General features: G+C 36.2%; 1 protein-coding gene across 7 annotated transcripts in view; it reads left to right on the top strand.

Moving 5' to 3' along the window:
- The window catches only part of OXR1 (oxidation resistance 1), a 431786-nt gene that overhangs the window by 336470 nt on the left and 73456 nt on the right, over positions 1–21860 (top strand). For 2 of the 7 annotated variants that reach the window (XM_079105186.1, XM_079105188.1), the window contains exon 1: positions 13505–13829. The exons of 4 other annotated variants lie outside the window; for them this stretch is intronic. In XM_079105186.1, the coding sequence (XP_078961312.1) occupies positions 13631–13829 (199 nt within the window). In that variant the 5' untranslated portion in view covers positions 13505–13630. Of the gene's footprint in view, positions 1–13504; positions 13830–21860 lie in introns of those variants that run through there. One more of the 7 variants, XM_079105191.1, reaches the window with a different exon arrangement.

Raw genomic sequence — 21860 nt, forward strand, 5'->3', positions numbered from 1 at the left:
AAATTTGGGAAAAAAGGGAGGGTATACAGGTTCAGAGATACAATGGGATAGGAGAAATGACTTATAATGTTCTATAGCAAAGTAGAATAACTATGGTGGACAATAATTGATAGATATTTCAAAATGTGAAGATTCTGAATGTTCCCAACAAAAAGAAATGATAAATATTTGAAAACAAAATATTAGAGGTGGTTGATAGATCAGTTGACCTGATCTGGTTATGCATTATACACATGTACTAAATTATCACACTGAAGCCCATCAAAATGTGTGATTGCTATTTGTCAAGAAAAATTATATGTAAATAAATATTTTATATCTATTTAAAAAAATATGTAGCCAAGACTGAGAACCATTCTTGTAGAAAAACATCAGATAATATCAGATAATAATGAAGAGAGAGCGAGAGTAAACACAGCTTAACTCTGATTCTTGGGTGGCAGAAAAGTAGGTTGGTATAAAATTTAGAGAAAAACAGATGTGATTTCTTCCATTCACTCAACAAACATAATATATAAGTGCCTACCTACTATGTGCCAGGCCATGTTCTCAAAAGTGGTGAGAATGAATGCTACTAGGGAACAAAAGAAAATAAACACATAAGATGTTTTAATCAACTTCAAGGACTAGAGCTAGGGCCTGTACATAAGAGGGTAGCACCCAAAATATCAAACTCTGGCAAAAAAAAAAAAAAAAAAAAAAAGCCATGAATAATTTTAATGGGAAAGCAAAATGGGGAGAAGCCAATGTGATCTGACAAGGTATTTTCTGAGCTTATCTCTTAAGGGAAACAAAGGTAGGAAGGGCATGTTACCAGGGACTGAAAGAGAAAAAGGGCACAAATGTATGAAAAGAGCATCAGAAAAGGTCATGCATGCCGTGACAGAGAGTGAGGTTTCAGGCACCTAGAAGAAATCTAGCTAACTAGAACTATTCTGTGAAAAGGGAAGTCCCGGATGAAGGAGAAAAAGAAGGATGGGTGACTCTCTCTTTTGAGGAAGTTGTGTACTGTTTAACATTATTGAAAGGCAGAGTAAGTTAATGCCTATTGTTTTATTGTTCTCAAGAAGAAGGAACTCTTATGAAGTACAAAAGTACTAGGAAATGGAAATTTGCAGGCTAGGGTAGATGAAGATGTACTGAAAGAACACCCACCTCTACTTTACTTGAACTGAAACCTCTTGGTTCAGAGAAAACTGTGTTATCACATATGTTCATATGTGGTCACAAAACTTTTGGCAGTAATCTTAGAGGAATTGCAGTGCATTTGTGAAAATACACACTGTTCTATGATGAAAAACTTTAAAATACAAATTTAAATATGAGTTTATATGTCTTGTTCAAATCTAGAATTTGAGTTCTGAGTGGTGAGTGGTTCTCCTCCAAGGGTGGATTCAGGAATCCGTGTCCTTTCCATCTTGTATCCCTGCCATCTTTAATAAGTAGTTTTTCAGGTCACCATGCTCATCTGCAACAAGGTCATAAGGAGGACATAAGAATCGAGGGTCAGCAATTGGAGCTTATTCTGGGTGAGCTTAGAAATGACACCACTTTTGTCACCCTTCCATTGGGAAGAAATCAGTTTCTTGAGCACCCTGACCTAAAAGGGAACTGAGAAATAAAGTGTTGCTGTGTAATCAGGAAAAAGAAATGCATTGAGTGAGAACCGGCTATTTTCTAGTTGGAAAATGGAAGATCTTCCAGAAAACGGTAGAAAAATCCAAGTTTCAAAAAGTGGAGTTGAAGTATCACAAGCTTGAAACCACTTGAGAAGGAAAAAGTCATGGTCACTTGGAGTTTGTATCTTATCTTCTGCATACTAGAAAGACATTTAATGAATATGTGGTATTGCTGATAAGTGAGAATGGAGTGATGATATCATTTAGTGGATTTCTACTTTTTAAATTAATGTGCTCAATGAGTAGAAATCATTGTTGACCTTGAAGACATTGTTGCGCCGTACCTTGTGATTCTCCTACCCTGTCTCAAACATTTTTATGAGCAACTTGAATAAAAGCAACTTGAATAAATTTATGGCTATCTTAATAAAAAAGGATGGTGAATGATATGGATGGAAAACTTAAGAGTAGTTTCAAAATGCTCTCCATGGTCTAGAACAGGTCAGCAGAATATTTCTGAAAGAAGTCAGGATGTAAATATTTTAGGCTTTTCAGGCCATAAGGTCTGTGTCATAAGTAGTCATTTCTGCTGCTATAGCTCAAAAGCTGCCATAGACAACATAAATGAACAGACATGGCTGAATTTGGAGAAAACCAAATTTACAAAATTAGGTGGCAGGTCAGATTTGATTCATGAATTATCGTTTGCCACTCCATGACTTAGAAGAACAAGCTGGTTTTGAAGACAGTAAATCCGAGACTGTTCATTTAAGGCCAAAGAACAATAGGGTAACACAATATGCCATGTCCTTTTTAATCATAAAAAAGCTCTAAAATAGGCAACTGTTTGCTCTTGTCTTACATGTAAGAAGGCTAAATCTCAATAAATCAATAGTTTGACCTAGATTGGAAAGGTACAGTGGACATCATGCCTCTCCAAGAAGTGTTTGGCTAAACTAAGAAAGTAAAGCTTAAATGCCTGGGTAAGATGTGGTGAAACTTAATGTAACAGTACCTCTCATGGGAAAGCCTGGCATCTTTTGGCTCTGTTCTTATCCCAGCATCTGATCTAGCATACAGAAAGTTCTGGGTTTGACCCCTGACACCACATAAAAAGAACTGAGACTTTTTCTTTCTAGGTCTAAAAGCAGTTCTTTTTAGCCTTTTTTTTTTTTTTTTTTTTCTAGTGTAGTTTTAGATGAGATCAATGTATAAAACATAAAATGGCACTTCATGGACATGCATATGTTTGACAAATTTACTTTCTGATTATAAAAATATTTATTGAAAGAATTAGACTGATTTGAAACTATTTTTTCCAATGGAAATTATGGACTATTTATGGATTCTTTTTAGCTTTAGGGTCTCACTATACTACCCATTTTGTTTTGGTTATTTGTTGGTTTGCTTCTGGTTTTACTACATATATCAAGAAGATCCTTATTTACTTACATAAAAGGCAAATACTCTTCAGAATACAGAAATAAAAGGAAATGTCTGAAAATAAATGTGTTAACCTGACAACATAAACCAAGTGGTCTTCAGTGTATTAATTTGGCATGTCATTAAAAATTTAAACCAAGCTTTTGTAAAACCTCGTATTATTCAGGATCAGTAAATGAACCTCAAACTTGCCAAATGAACCTCAGACTTGTTGTGATAAGTATTTATTTCTTGATGTATTTCTTGCTCATATTACATGTCCAATGCCTAGTGAGGTTGGGGGAAGGGCCTGTCATCCATAGTTACTCAGGAATCTAGATGGATGGAGGCTCCGACATCTTATAGTAGTACCATCTAGAGCATGTCCTAACCTTGATTGCTGAATCAGGGACAGAGGTATGGGAAGGTAAAACACTGGATATTTTAGACAGAGGCTGTTCTTTGCACATGTGTATATAAAACACATATTTAAATTGTGCTCAGTGATTGCCAGAATTAATTTCATACATAATGTCAGTAGTAAGCATGTAATATGCATGAACTAAATATGCAAAATCACTTAGAAGAAATACGAAGTCCCAGATCTTAAACTTGGCTTCTATTGAAAAATGCAGGGGCCAGGGAAGAGGGTCAGTGGTAGAGAACTTGCCTGGAATGTGGAGGGCCCTGGGTTTCATCCCAGAACTATGAAAATATAAATAAATAAATAAATAAATAAATAAATAAATAAATAAATAAATAAATAAATAAATAAACAAGTATATAAATGCAGGTTCCTGGGTTCTCATCCTAAACCCTGGAATAAGGATCAGGGTAGAGTTTAGGAATTTGCATTTTTTAAAAAAGTTCCACAGTTGATTCTCATTGTCAACAGGAAGCAATGCTGTAAACAAAATATATTTTTAAAGCACAGGAAAGGCAATATTTAGTTTTTTTTTTGTTGTTGTTGTTGTTGTTTTTTTTTTTTTTTTCCTGTACTGGGGTTCAAAACCAGAGACTTGTGCATGTTAGGCAAGTGTTCTGTCACGGAGCTATATCCCCACCCCAAAAGGCAATAATTAGATCAGTGAATTTAAGTTTATCTGTCTACAATGTTGGGGATGGATTAAAGAGGTGAGAAACTAGATATGGGAGATTTCACTTCATCATGTAATGTACTGCATTTAATGAGCAAGCATAAATGCATGTCCTTATATATCATGCATTGCATTAGCAGAACCAATTATGTATGAGGGCCTGGCGATGTTGTTATTAAGTTCTCTGAATATTTTAAGAATCTCATCCCCACCCCTTCCTTCCTGACTCCTAGAAAATCAGAAGGATAGGTACAAAGTGGCCACCAACTGGTCCTTATTCAGTTTCATTAATAAAGGTTGGTGATTCTGTTGGCTGTAGAGCCCACTGAACCCATGAGTGGCATGAGAAGTGGGGTGGGTGCACATGGCTGAGAGCTCACTGGCTAGGGCCAAACTTATCTTTAAGACTGTTAGGGCAGTACAGACTGGAGTTTAGTGTATGGTTATTTTATGTGCCTGCTGCCTTCTGGGAAGATAAAATTAAGAGTACATCTACAACAGGAAAAAGTGACCTATGCATGATTCTTTTTGAAAACCAAAGTTATCTAGTTAGTGCTAGATCATTTAAGGATATTCTGTCCTGGTTCATTTTTCTATATTCTGATTGTCTTTTGACTGATTCAGCTAGCATTGTTAGCATCTCTCACCAAAGGATGTTTGGGTTAAGAGGCAGGGTATCAGGGAAGCCCCCTACACCTTGGGAAAAGGAATAGGTTCTCCTTTATGCTCAGCAACTTCTCAATTTGGGGCTCATGTACCACTGAAACAAATGGAATATTGATAAAAACTTGACATTGCTACCCCAGCACTCAAAGAAAGATGGATGGACTTGTAGGCAGGTTCTCTTTTTATTGCCAGGCTTAATTTATTTAGTAATGATACAGTCCCACAGTTCATATTTTACCCCCACAGGAGGAAAAAAAATCCCAAATAGTCCAATTACTAGTTGCAGTTTGAAGCTAAAACATTGTATGTTTGGCACAAAGGTATCTAATAACTAGCAACAGAGTTAGGTTCTCCCCAAATTATTTTGTCCTTTCTTTTCCATTTTTCCTTTCCATTTTTCTATTGCCTTTAAAAATATGAATCAAAAATAGGGAAATTATTCTTTATAATTTTAACCTAAAAGCTCTAAATTTTAAGTACCTACTGTATAAATTGCAAGTATCTAAAGTTAAAGTCTCTTAATATCTGATATTAATTAATATACTAAATAAGTTATTTAATATACTACAAATATTTATTTGATCATCTTTTTAGGTTGAAAACAATAAGTATTGGGCTGGAGTTATGGCTCAGTGGTAGAACATTTGCCGAGCATGCATGACACCCTGCTTTCCATCCCCCAGGCTGCAAAAACAAGCAAACAAACAAAACAATCAGTATCAAAATTCTATTAAGTAAACACAGAAGTTGAAGCAATATATTATAGAGTTAAGAAAGGAAAGAACAAGAATGGAAAGCAAGTTGGAAAGAAAAGGAGGCCATAAGAGGGTATGACCACCCTATGACTGTGAATGTAGTCTCATCTGCAGACACACTCCACTACAGCCCTACAGGAAATACAGGCAGAAAAGGAAAGTGAGGGAGAAAGGGAATGAGACTGTTCATCTTCATCCTCTAACATTCCTCTTGGAGAGTCTGATTAGCTATTGTTCCTAGAGACTTCTAAAGCTTTGTAGAGTTTTCATGTCTTAAGGCATACATGGTAATACCCCTTGGCACTTGCTCAATGAGCTGGGTGAAATTGATCCAAAAGCTCCAGAAGCTGCCACATTCCAGGTAGGGAGTATTTGGGGCTGTAATTATATAATTGTAATTACAATCTTCAATAGGATATAAAAATAGTACTGAAATAATTCTATGGTAGGTTGATGTGAGTTATTGTGAACTGAGTTTTAATTATAATTCTTAATGATGGTATTGCTGGGTCCCTGTTTGGCTTCACTGCCATGCAGTGTTTTTCTGACAAGTGTGGGAGTTAACATTTTTAGACAATTTTCAGAATTGAGAAAAAGTTACTTGGTGTTTAGTAGGATTTGTAATGATTATATCCAGGATTGGTATCAACCAGCAGGGTTTTTTTAAAAAAATCAATATTAGGTTCTTTACCACTACTGAAAGGCCATTTAAAATCTTTATCATATGCTGTTTAATACTGTAATCATGATTATATCCAAACAATGTCTCCTCTTCCTCTCTGGGCTAGTGTTGGCACAAGCAAGAGTCTCATGTTAGATAAGAAGTTTGAATATAAGCCTTTCAGTTGAGAAAGAAACTCTATGGATTTAAGTAAAGTAAATGTTAAAGTCAAGGCTAACAAATTTGGCTAGCTACCAAGTGAGGCTTTAGGTTTTCTGACAGATCTAGATGTACAGACTGTGTAAGAGTCATCCGTTGTTTCTTAACTCCCCAAACCTCTTAGTCTCTGCTCTGTTGTTTCTATCAGCGTTTCCACTTGGCACATCAGGAATTTAAGTGCTGATATTTCTATCCCATAGGATAGTTGCCAGGTGGATATAACATGATTACTTTGACTTGACAAAATCATCTGTTTCATTTCACTCTTTCAGGATCCAGTTGTTCTTTTCTGGGTTTATTATTATAACTAGCCTTTTAATAAGATCATGGATCTCACTTTTACCATTTTACTTAAAGATCTGAAGATGCCCTGGTGCTCAGATAGCTCATTGTCTCTGTATTTTCTCAGGATATTATAATTCTGCTTCCAGTTTAAATCCTACCCCCCCCATGATAAATAATTTTATCTGCATTGAAAGGAAATTTCAAAAAATAATGACTACAATGTTGCAGCTACTCTTAATAGTTTCAGTGAGCCAGGAAGTATGCCAGGAAATGGTTATTAATAGCAAAGTCATTTGATGTCATCTTTACAAGAAGATAAAGAAATGAGCTTGAATTTGGAGAACTTGGCATACAGTATGACTCTTAGAGATAGAAGTCGAGGAATGAACAAAAAGTGAATATTAAATTGAACTTCAGTATTAGCCAATACAAACCAACAAAGCAGAGAATAGCTCTCTTAAAATAGGAATAATTTAATTCATCTGTTTGATAATTTAGTTCTGATTCTTTTTAGGTAACTGTGTATATCATTCTTTAAGCAGAATAAAGTTAGACCCATTTTGCTAGTTTTCACGTCATTGTTTTTCTCCAGTTCATATTTCTAGCAATGAATGTCTTATTTGAAATTTTCGTATTTTTAAAATGTTATCAATATTACTTTAAATGATAAATTCTAAAATTGTTATTATTTATTCCCACAATCAAAAGAACAAGTTTTACTTAAAGAACTGATGTCAGAGGGACAAGACTTCTTAAACCACTTGGAGGAGCTTTTTACTAACTAACTAACTAAATTCAACATGGTACACTGGATTCCAACTAATTAACAGTGAGTTATTAGTTCCTACAATTTGAGGGAAGTAAATGTGATGTAATTGAATTTAAAGGTTAAGTAGTATAGCAACTTACAGTACACCTTTTTTCAATAGATAACAATAAATTCAATTCTGAAACTACAAAAAGAATGGAGTGTATCTAATATGAATTCTATGGAAATGTGTATGAAATAAAAAATTGGAGTAAAAATATTGTTTTACAAAATATTGTAAATATTATGGACATAATGTGTTCTTATTTGTTTTGTTTAACCATGTGCATATATCTGGTTACACATTGTCCTTTTTATTAAAAAGTCTAGTAAAAAATAATTTCAATGAACCTGAAATTGTTAAGCAAAAGAAAAGAAAAAAGTCACTTCTACTTTTCTGAAATAAAAGGTGGTCATTGTATTTGAAACTTAAGGCAAGATGATAACATATATTGTCTGATTAATGAAGGCCTGTGCAAGCTTTTCACAAGGAATTTCCAGATGGGAAATTCTTAATATCTCTCAAAACTGTTTTAAAATTTAGGTACATTAAATGATAACACAATGAGTTGTATCTCCAATATCAGTTCCTTTCATAATTATTTCTGGCATTGAGCTTCAATAAAAGAATATAACACTAAAAGCATAATTCAATATGGTATTTTAATAGAAAGCATTACAACTCACCTTATGAAGGACTTAATGTGGTATCAATGTGGTGGGCACATTGATTGCACTTTCTTATTAAATCTTCTCAACATGTCTTTCTGTATTTCACAAGTGAAGAGCCTGAGGAACAGAGACTAAATCAGTTGTTTCCCATCACACTTTTAGTAAGAGGGGTAGTCAGAACCTAAAGCTTGACTCAGCTCATGTGCTTAACTATGAGGCAACACTGCATTCTAGGCCACGTAAACTAACTCAGGTGACCTAACCTGATATGAGGATGACTCTTAGAGAAAAAGGCAAAATGAACTGCATGTTTCCTACTGATGATTAAGAAATGTTGCCTATCTCAATTTTATTTGGGGGGGAAGGGTATTGAACCCAGGGGCACTTAACTGCCAAGCCACATCCCCAGCCCTTTATATATTTCATTTGGAGACAGGGTCTCACTAAGTTGCTTATGGCCTCCCTGAGTTGCTGAGGCTAGCTTTGAATTCACAATCCTGCCTTGGCCTCCTGAGCCACTGGAATTACAGGCATGCTCCGTTGCTCCCAGCTTCACATGTTTTCTGATGGCTAAATAATAGTCAATCAAAATTGGACAGTCTAGCAATGTTCTACAAGATAGAATGGGCTCAGTGAAATAAGTTCCCCTTTTTTAAGTGATAGAAGAACATTTGTAACTAGGTGATTCATGCGCATTGTACACAATGAAAACTAAGCTAGCTACTTCTCTCATAAAGCAACCACTGTAACTGGCTTCTGGTTTTTCTTTCTTTCTTTCTTTCTTTTTTTTTTTTTGTTGTTTGTTTGTTTGCAGCACTAGGGATTGAATCCAGGAACATTCTGCCTTTGAGCTACATCCCTGACCTTCTTTAAAATTTTTTTATTTTGAGACAGGGTCTTTGCTAAATTGCTGAGGCTGGCCGTGAACTCAAAATTCTTTTGTCTCGGCCTCCTGAGTTGCTGAGAGTACATGCTTGTGCCACAGTGCCCAGCACTGGTTATATATGTAGATATAGATATAGATATATAGATATAGATATAGATATTCTTTTATATATATGAATTTTTAAAATATATCTTACAGAATGGTAGCATACCACATGCAGTATTCTGAATCTTGCTTTTCCCCTTGAAAATATTTTCTAGAGTCTTCTCTAAACAGTTACATAAAGGACTGATTATTTTTAAAGATTGAATAATATTTCATTATATGGATGTGTCATATTTTAATCATTTCTTTGCTAGTTACCATTTAAAGCATTTTCAATACTTTACTACTGTAAGTAGAAAAAATGCATAATTTCATATATCAGTAAGACATACCACAAGAAGTGAGGTAACTGAGTCAAAGGGTACATGCTTTAAAAAAGAAACTAGATTCTGCCAAATACCCATACTACTCCCCCACCCCCACCAGGAATGTGTGAAAGTATTAGTTTCCAACCAGTATCACCAAAATGCTATTAATTTTTTTTACATTCACAATTTGATTGAAGAAATTGTTATTTATTGGCAGTTATTTGCATTTCTTTTATTAGGAATAAGGCATTTTTCTTTTTTTGTTGCTTTTGCTGCTGGTGTCATCTCTAAGAGTCCATTGTCAAATTCAAAATCATGAGTATTATCCTGTTTTATTTAAGAATTTGATAGTTTTAGCTGTTCCACTTATGTCTTTGATCCATTTCGAGTTAATTTTCATATTTGCTATAAGGCAAGGGGCTAAGCTCATTCTTTTACATGTGGATACTCAGTTGCTCCTCAACTATTTGTTGAAGAAAGTATTATTTCCCCCATTAAATGGTCTTGGCATCCTTGCTGAAAATTGGCTTGTCATAAATGTTTACTTCTGAATACTAAATTCTATTCCACTGACCTACATGTCTATCCTTTTGCCAGTATACAGTTTTAATTACTATAATTATGTAATAAGTTTTGAAATTAGCATGTGTAAGTCCTCCAACTTTGTTCTTCATTTTCAACATTGATTTGGCATTTTGGGACTTCTTGCAGTTCCATATGAATTTTAGGATAGGGTTTTCTATATCTGCAAAGGAAACAGTTGGAATGTTTATAGAAATTATCTTGAATCTATAGATTGGTTAGGCAATTGTCATTTTAACACACATACACAGACACACACATGTATCCAAGTGAAATAGAACATATGCCAACATAAACTTAAACATGTAGACATTCATAATAACATTATTTATAATATCCATAAAATAAGAGAAATCCAAATGTCCAACAACTCGAGGATGGAAAAATAAAACATGATCTATCTATATGATGGGATATTACTTGGGAATAAAAAGTAGCAAAGTACTAATAAATGCTACAACACAAATACTCCTTAGAAACATTAAGTGAAAGAAGGCAGAATCCAAAGACCTTATATTACATGATGCCATTTATATGAAATGTTCATAAAAAGACAAATCCATAGACAGAAAATAGGATTAGTGGTTGCCAGGGGTGCAAGTGAGAATGGAGAGTGACTCAGATAGATAAGAGGTTAATTTTTCAGGTGATGGGCACATTCAAAGGTTAGGTTTTTGTCATTTAAGATTAACTGTATACTTTCGATGGGTGAATTTTATGTTATGTAAATTATTTATCATTAAAGCTATTTGGGGGGTTACTGTGGATTGAACTCGGGGCACTTGACCACTAAGCCACATCCCCAGCCCTATTGTGCATTTTATTTAGAGACAGAGTTTCACTTAGTTCCTTAGCGCTTTACTTTTGCTGAGGCTGGCTTTGAACTCTCCATTTTCCTGCTCAGCCTCACAAGCTGCTTGGATTATAGGCAGGTGCCACCACACCCAGCTCAATAAAGCTATTTTTAAAATGATGCAAAGGGTAGTTTACTAAAGTAGGTATAGTACATAAGGAAACTTTTTATAGGTGAAAAGGATTTATGTGGCTGATATAAGGTGCATAAAAGAATAGAATCTATAGAGGAGGGAGAGAGAAAGAATACAAAAAAGAGGACTAATAATGTTGGCAAATCAAAGACAAAGTAAACTAGACTGAGAGCAAAAGGAGGAGAGACATGGAAAGGAGCCAGGACTTCTTTCTTAGGATATGGAGAGGAGCTTGTATGTAGATTGAAGAGAAAAAGGAGAGAAAAATGTGTGTTCATATTTGATGGCCCATGATTTTCTGGGTCATGTGAAAAGGAAAATAAACATGTTTAAGAGATAAATTTGGTACTTCAGCAGAATGATGACAGTTCAGACAACAAATGAACTGACTACCTGGACAAAAGGATTTTGAAAAGATATTAGGGCTTAGCTGAGTTTATACCAAAATGTTTCAAGCACTCAATCATTCATCAAACATTGATGGGTTAATTCTCATTTATTGTGTTTAAACTGGCAGAATGCAAGTTCTTGCTAAGATTGAATTTAAAAGTGAAAATTTAATCAGGTGCAAAAATTTCTAAACATTTGGATATGTTTATCACAAACCAGTAAATTTCATGAAGATGTAAAACATCTTAAGAAAAAAACTTCAATTTAGTTAATCAGTATTAGATGTAAGTCATTGAAATTTGTAAAAATATTTTCAGTTTACCAAGACTCACACAGAACTTATAAGTGGTACTGAGCATGATAATCCTTCCTCATTAAATCTAAGTCTCACAAATAAGGAAGAGTAACTTACCACCTGGATTAGTTCAGGATGCTCTACTAGGGAACATAGATAGGATGGCTTATAAACAACAATATTTTATTTCTTATAGTTCTCAAGTCTAGAAGGGAGATCAGGGTATCAGCAAAGTCAGGTCCTAGTGAAGAACCTCTTCAGGATTATAGTCTGCTGTCTTTTCTTTGCTATCTTCACATGGTAGAAAAGTGAGACTTTCCTGGGGAACTTTTACACATATACTTATCCCATTCATGAAGTAATCACCCTCTTGACCTAATTATCACCCAAGGACTCCACCTCCAAGTTGAGGTGTTAGGATATCAACATACAAATTACAGGGAGTGGCACAAACATTCTATCCTTGATGCCATCTAACAGATAAGTTCTTAGGAGGTACAGAAGGAAGCCTGGAACAAGAATTCTTCTCTAAGCAACACTTCTGAACCTATGAATGAGTGCTACAGCTGCAGATACCTGAGCCCCTTTCTCATAAACACTGTGAATTAGGTACTCTAAGGATGCAGCCCAGATATTCTATATTTTTAACCAGTTATAATGCAGGTTGGTAATGTTAGAATGAGGAGGTTTTTCCAACCCACTAAGAATTTAAACGAAACATGGTGAGGAGTGGAAAGAGATCAGTCAAATGATTTTAAAAAATTGACCAGAGGGTAGAGGCCGCAGGTGAGCATAAAGCTTCAGTTGCAGTTTCTGGACTTCATTTATTACAATAAATGAACTTATTAAGTAATTCAAACTTTTTCTCCAAATACCTTAATATATTGGTGATTCCAAGAAAGAGGGTTTATTTAATGCGTGGGAAAACTAAAAAAGCTATAAACAATACGAGAGTAAGAGAATATAAACAGATTTCACGGGGAAACAAAATCGGGTAGTAAATATCTGTCAAACGTCATTGCTCTTATCTCTGCCTAGGTCATTGACCCTGTAAGTCAAATGTGCTCACTAAAGCCCACAAATACCTCGCCTTACAGATCTGGACTCATGGAAAACCAATTTCCAAAATCAGTTCGTAATGTTAAAATGAAATTCAAATGTGACTATGAATGCTTTATTTTCATTACTACTGCAGTCTTAACGTTAAAAGTATCTCTCCATTCCTAAGACAAACAAAATTGAGTTGCAAAAGTTTTGTGTGGATCGTGTCCCTCCTTCCTCTCAATACACACAAACTTGTTTGACACTATTTGCAAAACTCTTCTAATCTCGCGAACTCTATGCAACTCCAGCAGAGACTTCTCTGGGTCATTTTTCTCCCGGTTTGCCCTCGGGCTGGAGGCCAGGCGTCCTCCCTTCTCCCTAGCAGTCCTGAAAGTCCGGTCGGGTCCGGGACGGGGCGGGGCGGGAAGGGCGGGCCTGCTCCATTGGAGCCGGAAGGGTGGGGGGGAAACGGATGAGAATTGTTCAGCTACCTTTAAAACTATCAGATTCCCGACCTGAATCTGTTTCAGGAAGAATGTACCCATTTTATAAGCTAGCTGTGCTTGACTATGCATTTATAAACAACAATAAGAACTTTGTAAAAACTTTTGTCCATCCCTGTCCCCCCGATGCGCAGTTTCCCTATGGTCCGCTCCGGAGCCCGAGGCGGGACGCCCCCTCCCCCGCCCCGCCCCGCCCCCTGAGAGGCGCGCGGAGCCGCCGCGCCCGGGTCGGGTCGGCAGGGCAGGCAAGCCTGTGGTGGCTGCCACTGCTGCCACAGAAGTCGTCCACCTCCGCGGTCCCTGCCCCGCGACCTGCCCCGCGACGGCATGGACTACCTGACCACGTTCACGGGGAAAAGCGGGCGCCTTCTGCGGGGCACGGCCAACCGCCTGTGGGGGTTCGGGGGTGGCGGCGAAGCCCGGCAGGTGCGCTTCGAGGATTACCTGAGGGAGCCCGCCCGGGGGGACCCGGGGTGCGGGCCCCCGCCGCACCGGCCCCCGGCGCCGTCCAGCCCGGAGGGACCTGGTGAGCCCACCTTCCTTCGCCTCCCGCGCGGCCGACGCGGGCTGAGGGCTGGGGGAGGCGGCGGTCGCGGCAGGGTACGTGGCCTGGCGGCCGCAGGTGTGCCGGGGACCCGGGGCCGGCGGCGCGGCGCAGTGGCGGCGGGTGGGGTGAGGAAGGAAGGACTGACTGGTTTAGTCTGGGGACTGAAGACTTTCGACTGCGTCGTAGCTCTTCCTGCTCGGCTCTTCCTGCTTTCCTCACCTAGAGGGGACTGACTTTACCCCGCCAAGTGTTTCGAGGGTCTGATCCATTTTCCCTCCCTGTAGGACGTGAATCTTGAGCCAGTTACGACCTTCGTGGTCTTAGAGACTTGTAGATCGCTGGATCTGCTTTTGCTTTGGCTTGGGTCTCTCCTTTTAGTTGATATTTGCCAACTGTTAGGATTCACTTCCTAACATAAAATAAGAAGCAGATACTACTTCGTGGTAGAAAACACTTCACTTGCACTGGCGCCTGATTGATTTTTGCTTCTCGTACTTTGAAAGACTGCATGTTATCTTGGGGTGGTAGAACTTTGAAACTTTCTCAGTTGAGCATTGTGTTAGTGTTCCTTCATCATAGTGACTTTGTCCAAGTCTTTAAAAGTTATCCGTCAATGGCATGATATTGATGTCTTACAGAATTTTTTAAAGTGCTGCTAAAGAAGTATTAGTGTTAGCGAAATATTGTAGTATCTTGTCCATTGTCCTTTATTAGATGTCAGACCGCCTAGTCATTTATATTTTACTTGTTTTAATATGTAATCAGGTGTTAGCTTAAAAAACGAGAAAAAGCACAAAAATATATATAAAGTTTATTCCCACCTCCTGCCAATCATTTTAAAGTAGTGAAACAGTGAGAATATCTGTTTATTTTTGTGTGTAGGTATGTAACTTAAACTTTGGGGAAACTGCAATATTAAAATCTACCTTAGCATTGCTCCTTTAAATGGTTTTCCTTCACTTTACATAAAATATTTTTTCTCTCTCTTTTTTTTTTAAAGAATTCCTGCTTATAGAATTAGCAAAAATATGAGAATATACTGTCTACTCCTAAGGACATTAGACAGACACAGAATCCTCTCAAAGATGGGACCAAGGATAAGATAAAATTTTTTTTTTATCTTTAGTTTTTATTCTTTTGGTACTGGGGTTTGAGCCCAGGGCCCCTTTAACCTCTGAGCAGCGTTTTTTATTTTTTATTTCGAGATAGAATCTCACTAAGTTATTTAGGGCCTTGCTAAGTAACTGAGACTGGCCTCAAACTTTTGATCCTCCCACCTCTGCCTCCCTAGTCTCTGGAATTACAAGCATACAGCATGAGGCCCTGTGAAGTTACAGAAATTTAAAGTGTTAGAATAAAGAATTTTTAAAATGAGTTTTCAGCCTAACTGGAAAGAGTTGATGTGTAAGCAGCTTCTAGGTGAATGGAGAATTCAGAAATACATGAGGTAATCTAACTAGAAAGCAGTAAAATTAATATCTTAATAAATATGCTCAAACATATAATAATTATGCTCAAAATATACATCCAGATCTTTTATTCATAAACATTTATTGACCATGCATCTATGTCTGATATTTTCTTTCAGAGTTGCAGTCAAAATTCTTCTGTTGAAGCTGCTTTATGAATTCATTGCACATTTAAAAAATATTCTTGGTGCCTCCAAATGTCTGATAGGTTAGAGAGGGCTTATGATGTCACAGAAGCCTGACCACAGTCAAATAGGCCAGTACAGCTAGGATTAACTTCTTGAAAGAACTTGGACAAGTTACTTATTTTTTTTGGATCTATATTTTCTTGTTTGTAAACAGGGTCGAATTGGATGATCTCAATTTCCAATTCTAGAATTTTTTTATTTGGAGTGGAACTAGTGAAGATGATGGGTGATAAAGCTAGAAAATAGCATTTAGTGGTAAAAACTAAATATACTGAGTTCTGAAGACAGTTTAAAAAATAAGTATTGTAATAATCACTTGATCATCCTTTGCAGTGGTTAGAATAAGTATGGCTTCCCTAAATTTCCCTGACTTTGGAGAAGGAGCATGAATATATTCAAGTAAAAAATAAACGGTTCTTTTTAAAATTTCTAGCTACCCTTTGCTTAAATAAGAATTCTGTTCTTTGGAGTTGCATGCCAGATGGGTTGTGGCTCTTGGGTTGTTTTTTGCATTTGTGTCCTTCTGAGTATGGGTCAATTTATTTGAAGGATGTCTTTTTCCCTTTCTGCTGTGGCTACTTTATTTCTGTGTGTGTGTGTGTGTGTGTGTAGATATATATTTAACAACTGCTTAAGATTCCTGCTGTCATTCTTCCTTAAATTCTTGAAAAAGTTCTTAGTAGCAGTATTTCTTTTATAAAACCTTTCACACTTGTAGATTGGCTGCATTTCGGGGCACATTTTTGTTGTTTACGATCTTGTAACTCACCATTTGATCCTCAGTAATGATATTGATACAGTAGTTTTAACATTGATAGACTAAGGGCAGACCAGATAAAACTGGTCTATGCTTCTGATTTTACCCTTTCTATAAACAAACTACTTACTGGACTACTAATGTTATTGCCACTTCACTCTTTTCCACAGTGACTGCTTTTGCTTTTATCAGCTTTCAGTATTTGCTGACTCCAACATTATAGCCCCCTTAGGAAAACCATAACTGAGACTTGGACTTATTAAGGAGATTGTCACGTCACTGGTCTTATTAACAGCAGTTACAAAGGAATCATGTTAAAATGCTTCTTCCTGTTTACATTAGGATTGATTTACAAAATTATTTCTGTCCTATAGTATTCCTCTTGTTTGGGGTAGGACCATAGCCCACTTTGTGTAGTTTTTAAAGTATTCACTTTACTAGATCATATTTTAATTAAAAAATATGGATCAATAGATTGAGAAGTTTAGAATCTTAACTTACTATAATATGAACATAAACAGCTTTTACCAAAACTACTGTTATGTCAGCCTAACATATGTCAGTTGGTGACAGAATCCTTTAAACGTAGTTCAGTCCTGTTTAAATTTTCATTTATATTTAGCAATTTAAACAGCTTCTTTCAGTTATTTAAGACTTAGTCACTTTATTTTAAAAATTCAGTCTCATATTTAATTTAAAGTTCTAACTATCTCCCTTCTAGTTCCCATTCCTGTTTTGGTTTGGAGTAGAGATGTGGTGTAGCTTTCACAAATTCCTGCCCACCTGTCCTGTTGAATAACTCCTCTGATATTGAGATGTGGGAAGGGAAGGAGTCTACTTTTGTATCCTAGTCCCTTGACAGGAAGGAAGATGATAGTAGTGGATAGCAGTATGAAAATACTGATGGAACCAATTTTGCTAAAATTGCTACTCCTGACCTTAGTAGTCAGCGGTTCTTTAAACTTTGAATGTGGGCCTTTAGCATTTTTAATACCAACCACATGTTTTAGTTGCAAATTGTTGATTGAACTAGGCATCTAAATCATTCTGCTACAAACACATGAATTAGTGTTGTGTATTTGTATACATAGATTTTATGAAGAATGAAGTAAAATGGAGACATTAAATTTTTATCACTTGAATTATTTTACATGTCATGGAAAAACTTTAATACTATTTTTTAAATTGATTCTCCCTGATGCTTCTATTTTGTGAGTTTGAATTTTAAGTAGATTTTTTTTTTTAACCTGGGTACCTCTCCCTGCCTCTTATTTTGCTAAAATATTTATTGACTTATTTTGTATTTGTGACTGTGAAGATATATAGAGCTGAGTTTAAAAGGTTTATGTAGCCTTCAAGAAGCTTAATCAAGCAACAAATTTTATTGACTTTAAATTTCAAACTCACTAAAAAAATTCTGTAATAGGATCATTCTTAGATATTACAGCTCAAAATTTCTATATACTGATTATATGTACCTGAAGGAGAATCCTGAGGTTGATATTCTTCTTAATGGTTCACTGTTGATAATCATGTACAATAGGTAAACCAACACGTGGACTACTGATAATGGCCAACATTCTCTTTGGCTGCTCTTGAACTCTGGAACCTTTATTTTAAATAAAATAAGAGTTACCTGAACACAAGAACTGCAGTCCCATGACAACTGAGATGATGACCTAAATGAGTAGATACATTGAACAAAGGGAATATATCTGTGGCAGGATAGAGCAAGAAGACATGAGTTTCATTGTGCTACTTAGAACAACATGAAGTTTAACACTGTATTTTTTATTTCTGGAATTTTTTGTTTATTGTTTGAAATTCATTAACTGGGGGTAACAAACTATGGAAAGTGAAACTGTCAATAAGGTAGAGGAGGGACTACTCTGTGAAAGGTCCTTTCATACTCACCAGTTAACTTATATTGAGACTCTTAATCAATTTTATTCAATGAGTAGTACTAGTACAAAAAAGAAACATATGTTTTAAGTTCAGACACAAATGTTAGAGAAAGGCCAAAAATTTGCTTTTGTTTTCTAGCAGTCAGTGAAAGAGGGAAATGTGATCAGACATGAATCACATTGGCCCTAATACAAAGATAAACCTGTGCTTAGGGAGGCAGGAGAAACACAGCTATCCACATACTAAGAATAAAGAGAAAAATTTTCTCATGATATTCTATAATATAGCAAAAACCAAACATAAAATTTCATCCCTTGAGTATGTGCAGATTCCAGTTTCAGAAAACTATTTTTAAAAACACTATTCTTAAAATTATTTCAGTGGTATAATTCCAGAATGGTAGGTAGTAAAGGCAGCTTTGTATGGGGTCAGCACCATCCAAATGTGCAGTTATTTCATGGTCTGAACTGAGGGATAGGGTTTTGATTAAACCATAAATTTTTGATTATATAGACAATCTAGATTTTATACTTTCTGAACTATTACTAAGAATTTTCAGTGATGGAAATGTTCTATATTTGTGATGTTTAGTAGTATATGACATCAAATGTGGCTAATGATAACTTGAATAGGGCTGGTACAAATAAGGAACTGAATTGAGGAATTTGGATTCTGGATTTTTTTTTTTTTGCGGGGGTGGCATAATCAGGTATTGAACCCAGGGGCACTCAACGACTGAGCCACATCCCTAACCCCAAAATGTATTTTATTTAGAGACAGGATCTCACTGAGTTGCTTGGTGCCTAGCTTTTGCTGAGGCTGACTTTGAACTTTCGAGCCACTAGGATAACAAACAGGCATGTGCCACCGTGCCCAGCATTGGATTCTGGATTCTGTATCTGCATCATCCAATATGATAGCAACTAGTATTAAAGGAAAAGTTATTCAATAACATTTATTAATGCGTGATAAGAGATTTTAGGATGTTGCCATAGGTATATGGGCTGTGGTAGTAGAATTTCACAATGGGGGAGGGAAATTAGGTCTAATTTCAGATATAGTATAGACAAGTAGGAATTTATAGCCAAGAGGTAGGGTGGGAATAGGTGGATGGAAAATTACTTAAGAGGTAGGTAACATCAGGAGTAAAGGAGATTCTTGTTGAAATAAACCCAGTAAATCACCTCTGGAGTACAGAGGAGGATGAGATTTCTGATCTTCTGTGGAAGTTGATCAGGTATCTGGGGGTGGAGGGTGTTCCTGCAAAACTGATTTAGCAGGTTCTTGCTAAAACTGGATTTTACATGGACATGAACAAATAAAAAAGCCTTTTTTTTTGTTAGTTTGTTTAGTAGAATGATGTATACTACCTATAAAGAAGTTATTGTAAAGATTAAATCACCTTAAATTCAGTCATCCAGAGACGACATTAATATTAGGAGAGATTACTATTGGAATCTCTTCTGTGTGTATATAACTATAGCATGGATGAATGGATAGGAGGAGGAAGTATGGGGAATGAAAGATAATATTTCATTACAATGAGAAAGTAATTTTAATTTCTCATGGTAATGAATAGATTCTCAAAAAAAATATTCAACAGTTTGGTAACCCGTTAAAAACATAAGTAGATCTTATTTTAGTTTTAGGTGGGCTATATTAAACATGTTTGATATGAGATTAGCAATTTCATCTCCCATTTTTCTTCTCACATCCTGATATTTCTCATTATATTATGTTTACATTGCCATGTTTGTAAAATTTTCAACCTCATTTTCATAATTAAAGTTTTTTATTCAATATTTTCTGTTCTTTTATCATTTTGAGACCATATTTTGATATAATTGACGTACCTTAGCCCTTGTGGTTTTGAATAGTTTCAGTAGAGTGGTCTCATACAAGACAGTTTTCTTTTTCCTCTGGAAGGTAATTTGCTTTCTGTACATAAATTGTTGAATAGTTCTTTTATATTCAAAGAACAGTAATTTAACCAGGAGCACAAATGGGACTAGTCAGATTTGTGTGCCTATCACACGTTTGTGTATGTGGAATAATCTTTTAGGAATTACATCTTTTCTCTAGACTTCATGTCGATGGAGCAACCCCTGTATAGAACATCTCTGGTCTTGAGATAGAGTGAAAGAAAAACTAACAAATGTATTATCAGCTCCAAACAATTCTCCTTGGAAGAGTTATACCATTTCTGTTCTTATTCCATTGGGCAAAGCAAGTCATATAGCTATGTGTAAAATCAGTTGGATGATGATGTATATTTTTTATTTCTCCCTGTGGAGAAATACAGCATAACAATAATATAGTCTATCACAATGACTAGTTTAGAAACAATTATATTAGTTTGACAGAAATTTGAAAACTCTTAGTGTTGCTGTCATTAAGTAGGGAGTTATTAGTAAAGACCTTTTCTTTTGTCAATTATTCAGTCAGCAAGTTTGATTCCTTCAAAATCTCCATTTTTGTATTTCTCAAATTTATTGTGCATACAAATCAATCATGAATCAGCTCATCTGATAAAGCACCTGAGGTCCTGCATTCATAGCAAATTCCTAGCTGATTCAGTGCTGCTGGTTCCTGGAATATACTTTTAAGTTACAAGGCTTTATAGACTTTTAATATAATGGCACTTTCACCTAGATTAGGGCCACCCAAAAGCCCTTAGTTAATATTTAAGGGCTAGATGGAGGAGGGGTTATGGAAGGGGGGGGTACATTAGTGAGTAGAAGATGAAGAGAGGTATAATGCTTCCAAATAAAGGTATAGAGATGCATGCAGAAGGAATTGATTGGATGCTTCACAAAGTTTAAGTAAAATAAAATTGAAAGAAAAAATAAATCCGTCAGGCTGGGCTCAGTGGTGCACACCTGTAATCCCAGCCAATCAGGAGGCTGAGGCAGGAGGATTACAAGTTCAAAGCCAACCTCAGCAACTTAGCACGGCCCTAGGTAATTTAGTGCAGCTCCATCTCAGAATTAAAAAAAAGGACTGGGGATATAGCCCAGTGGTTAAGGGCCCTGGGTTGAACCCCGGTCCCTTCTCCCAATCCCCATAAAATAAATAAATAAATAAATCCATCAAATAAACAATTTATTTGTTTCAAACTCCAAAGCACATGTAGTGAACTCTGTGGAAAAGAGAAGTGATTTCAGTTCATTGTGGAATCAGTAGGAGATGATGGAGTAAAGACAATGAAAATTCCTTCTTTCAAAAGTTCACCTGTTAAGCCCGGCGCAGTAGAGTAGGCCTATAATCCCAGTGGTGGGGAGGTCAGGGCAGGAGGATCAACAAGTTCAAAGCCAACCTCAGCAAAAGCTAGGTGCTGAGCAACTCATTGAGACCCTGTCTCTAAATAAAATACAAAATAGGATGGGGATGTGGCTTAGTAGTCGAGTGCCCCTGAGTTTAATGGTACCGTCCCCCCAAAAAAACATTTCTACAGTTTCATTAACAAAATCTGGTATTGCTAAAGTCCTTGGGTACTTGACAGATGCAAACACTAATACTCTAGAGAAACACAGCTCTCTGTGTCAAATTATTTCTGTAGAAAGTTTTGTAAATTTAGTATTCACACAAATTATAATTAGGTACATGGCAAAACAAGATATAAGAAACAGCAGTGACTAGAATCAGACCTACAGGAACTTTAGATATAGTTATTGGATTTAATATGGCTGTG

Source organism: Sciurus vulgaris, assembly GCF_902686455.1.
Source record: "Sciurus vulgaris genome assembly, chromosome: 1".
Taxonomy (NCBI): domain Eukaryota; kingdom Metazoa; phylum Chordata; class Mammalia; order Rodentia; family Sciuridae; genus Sciurus; species Sciurus vulgaris.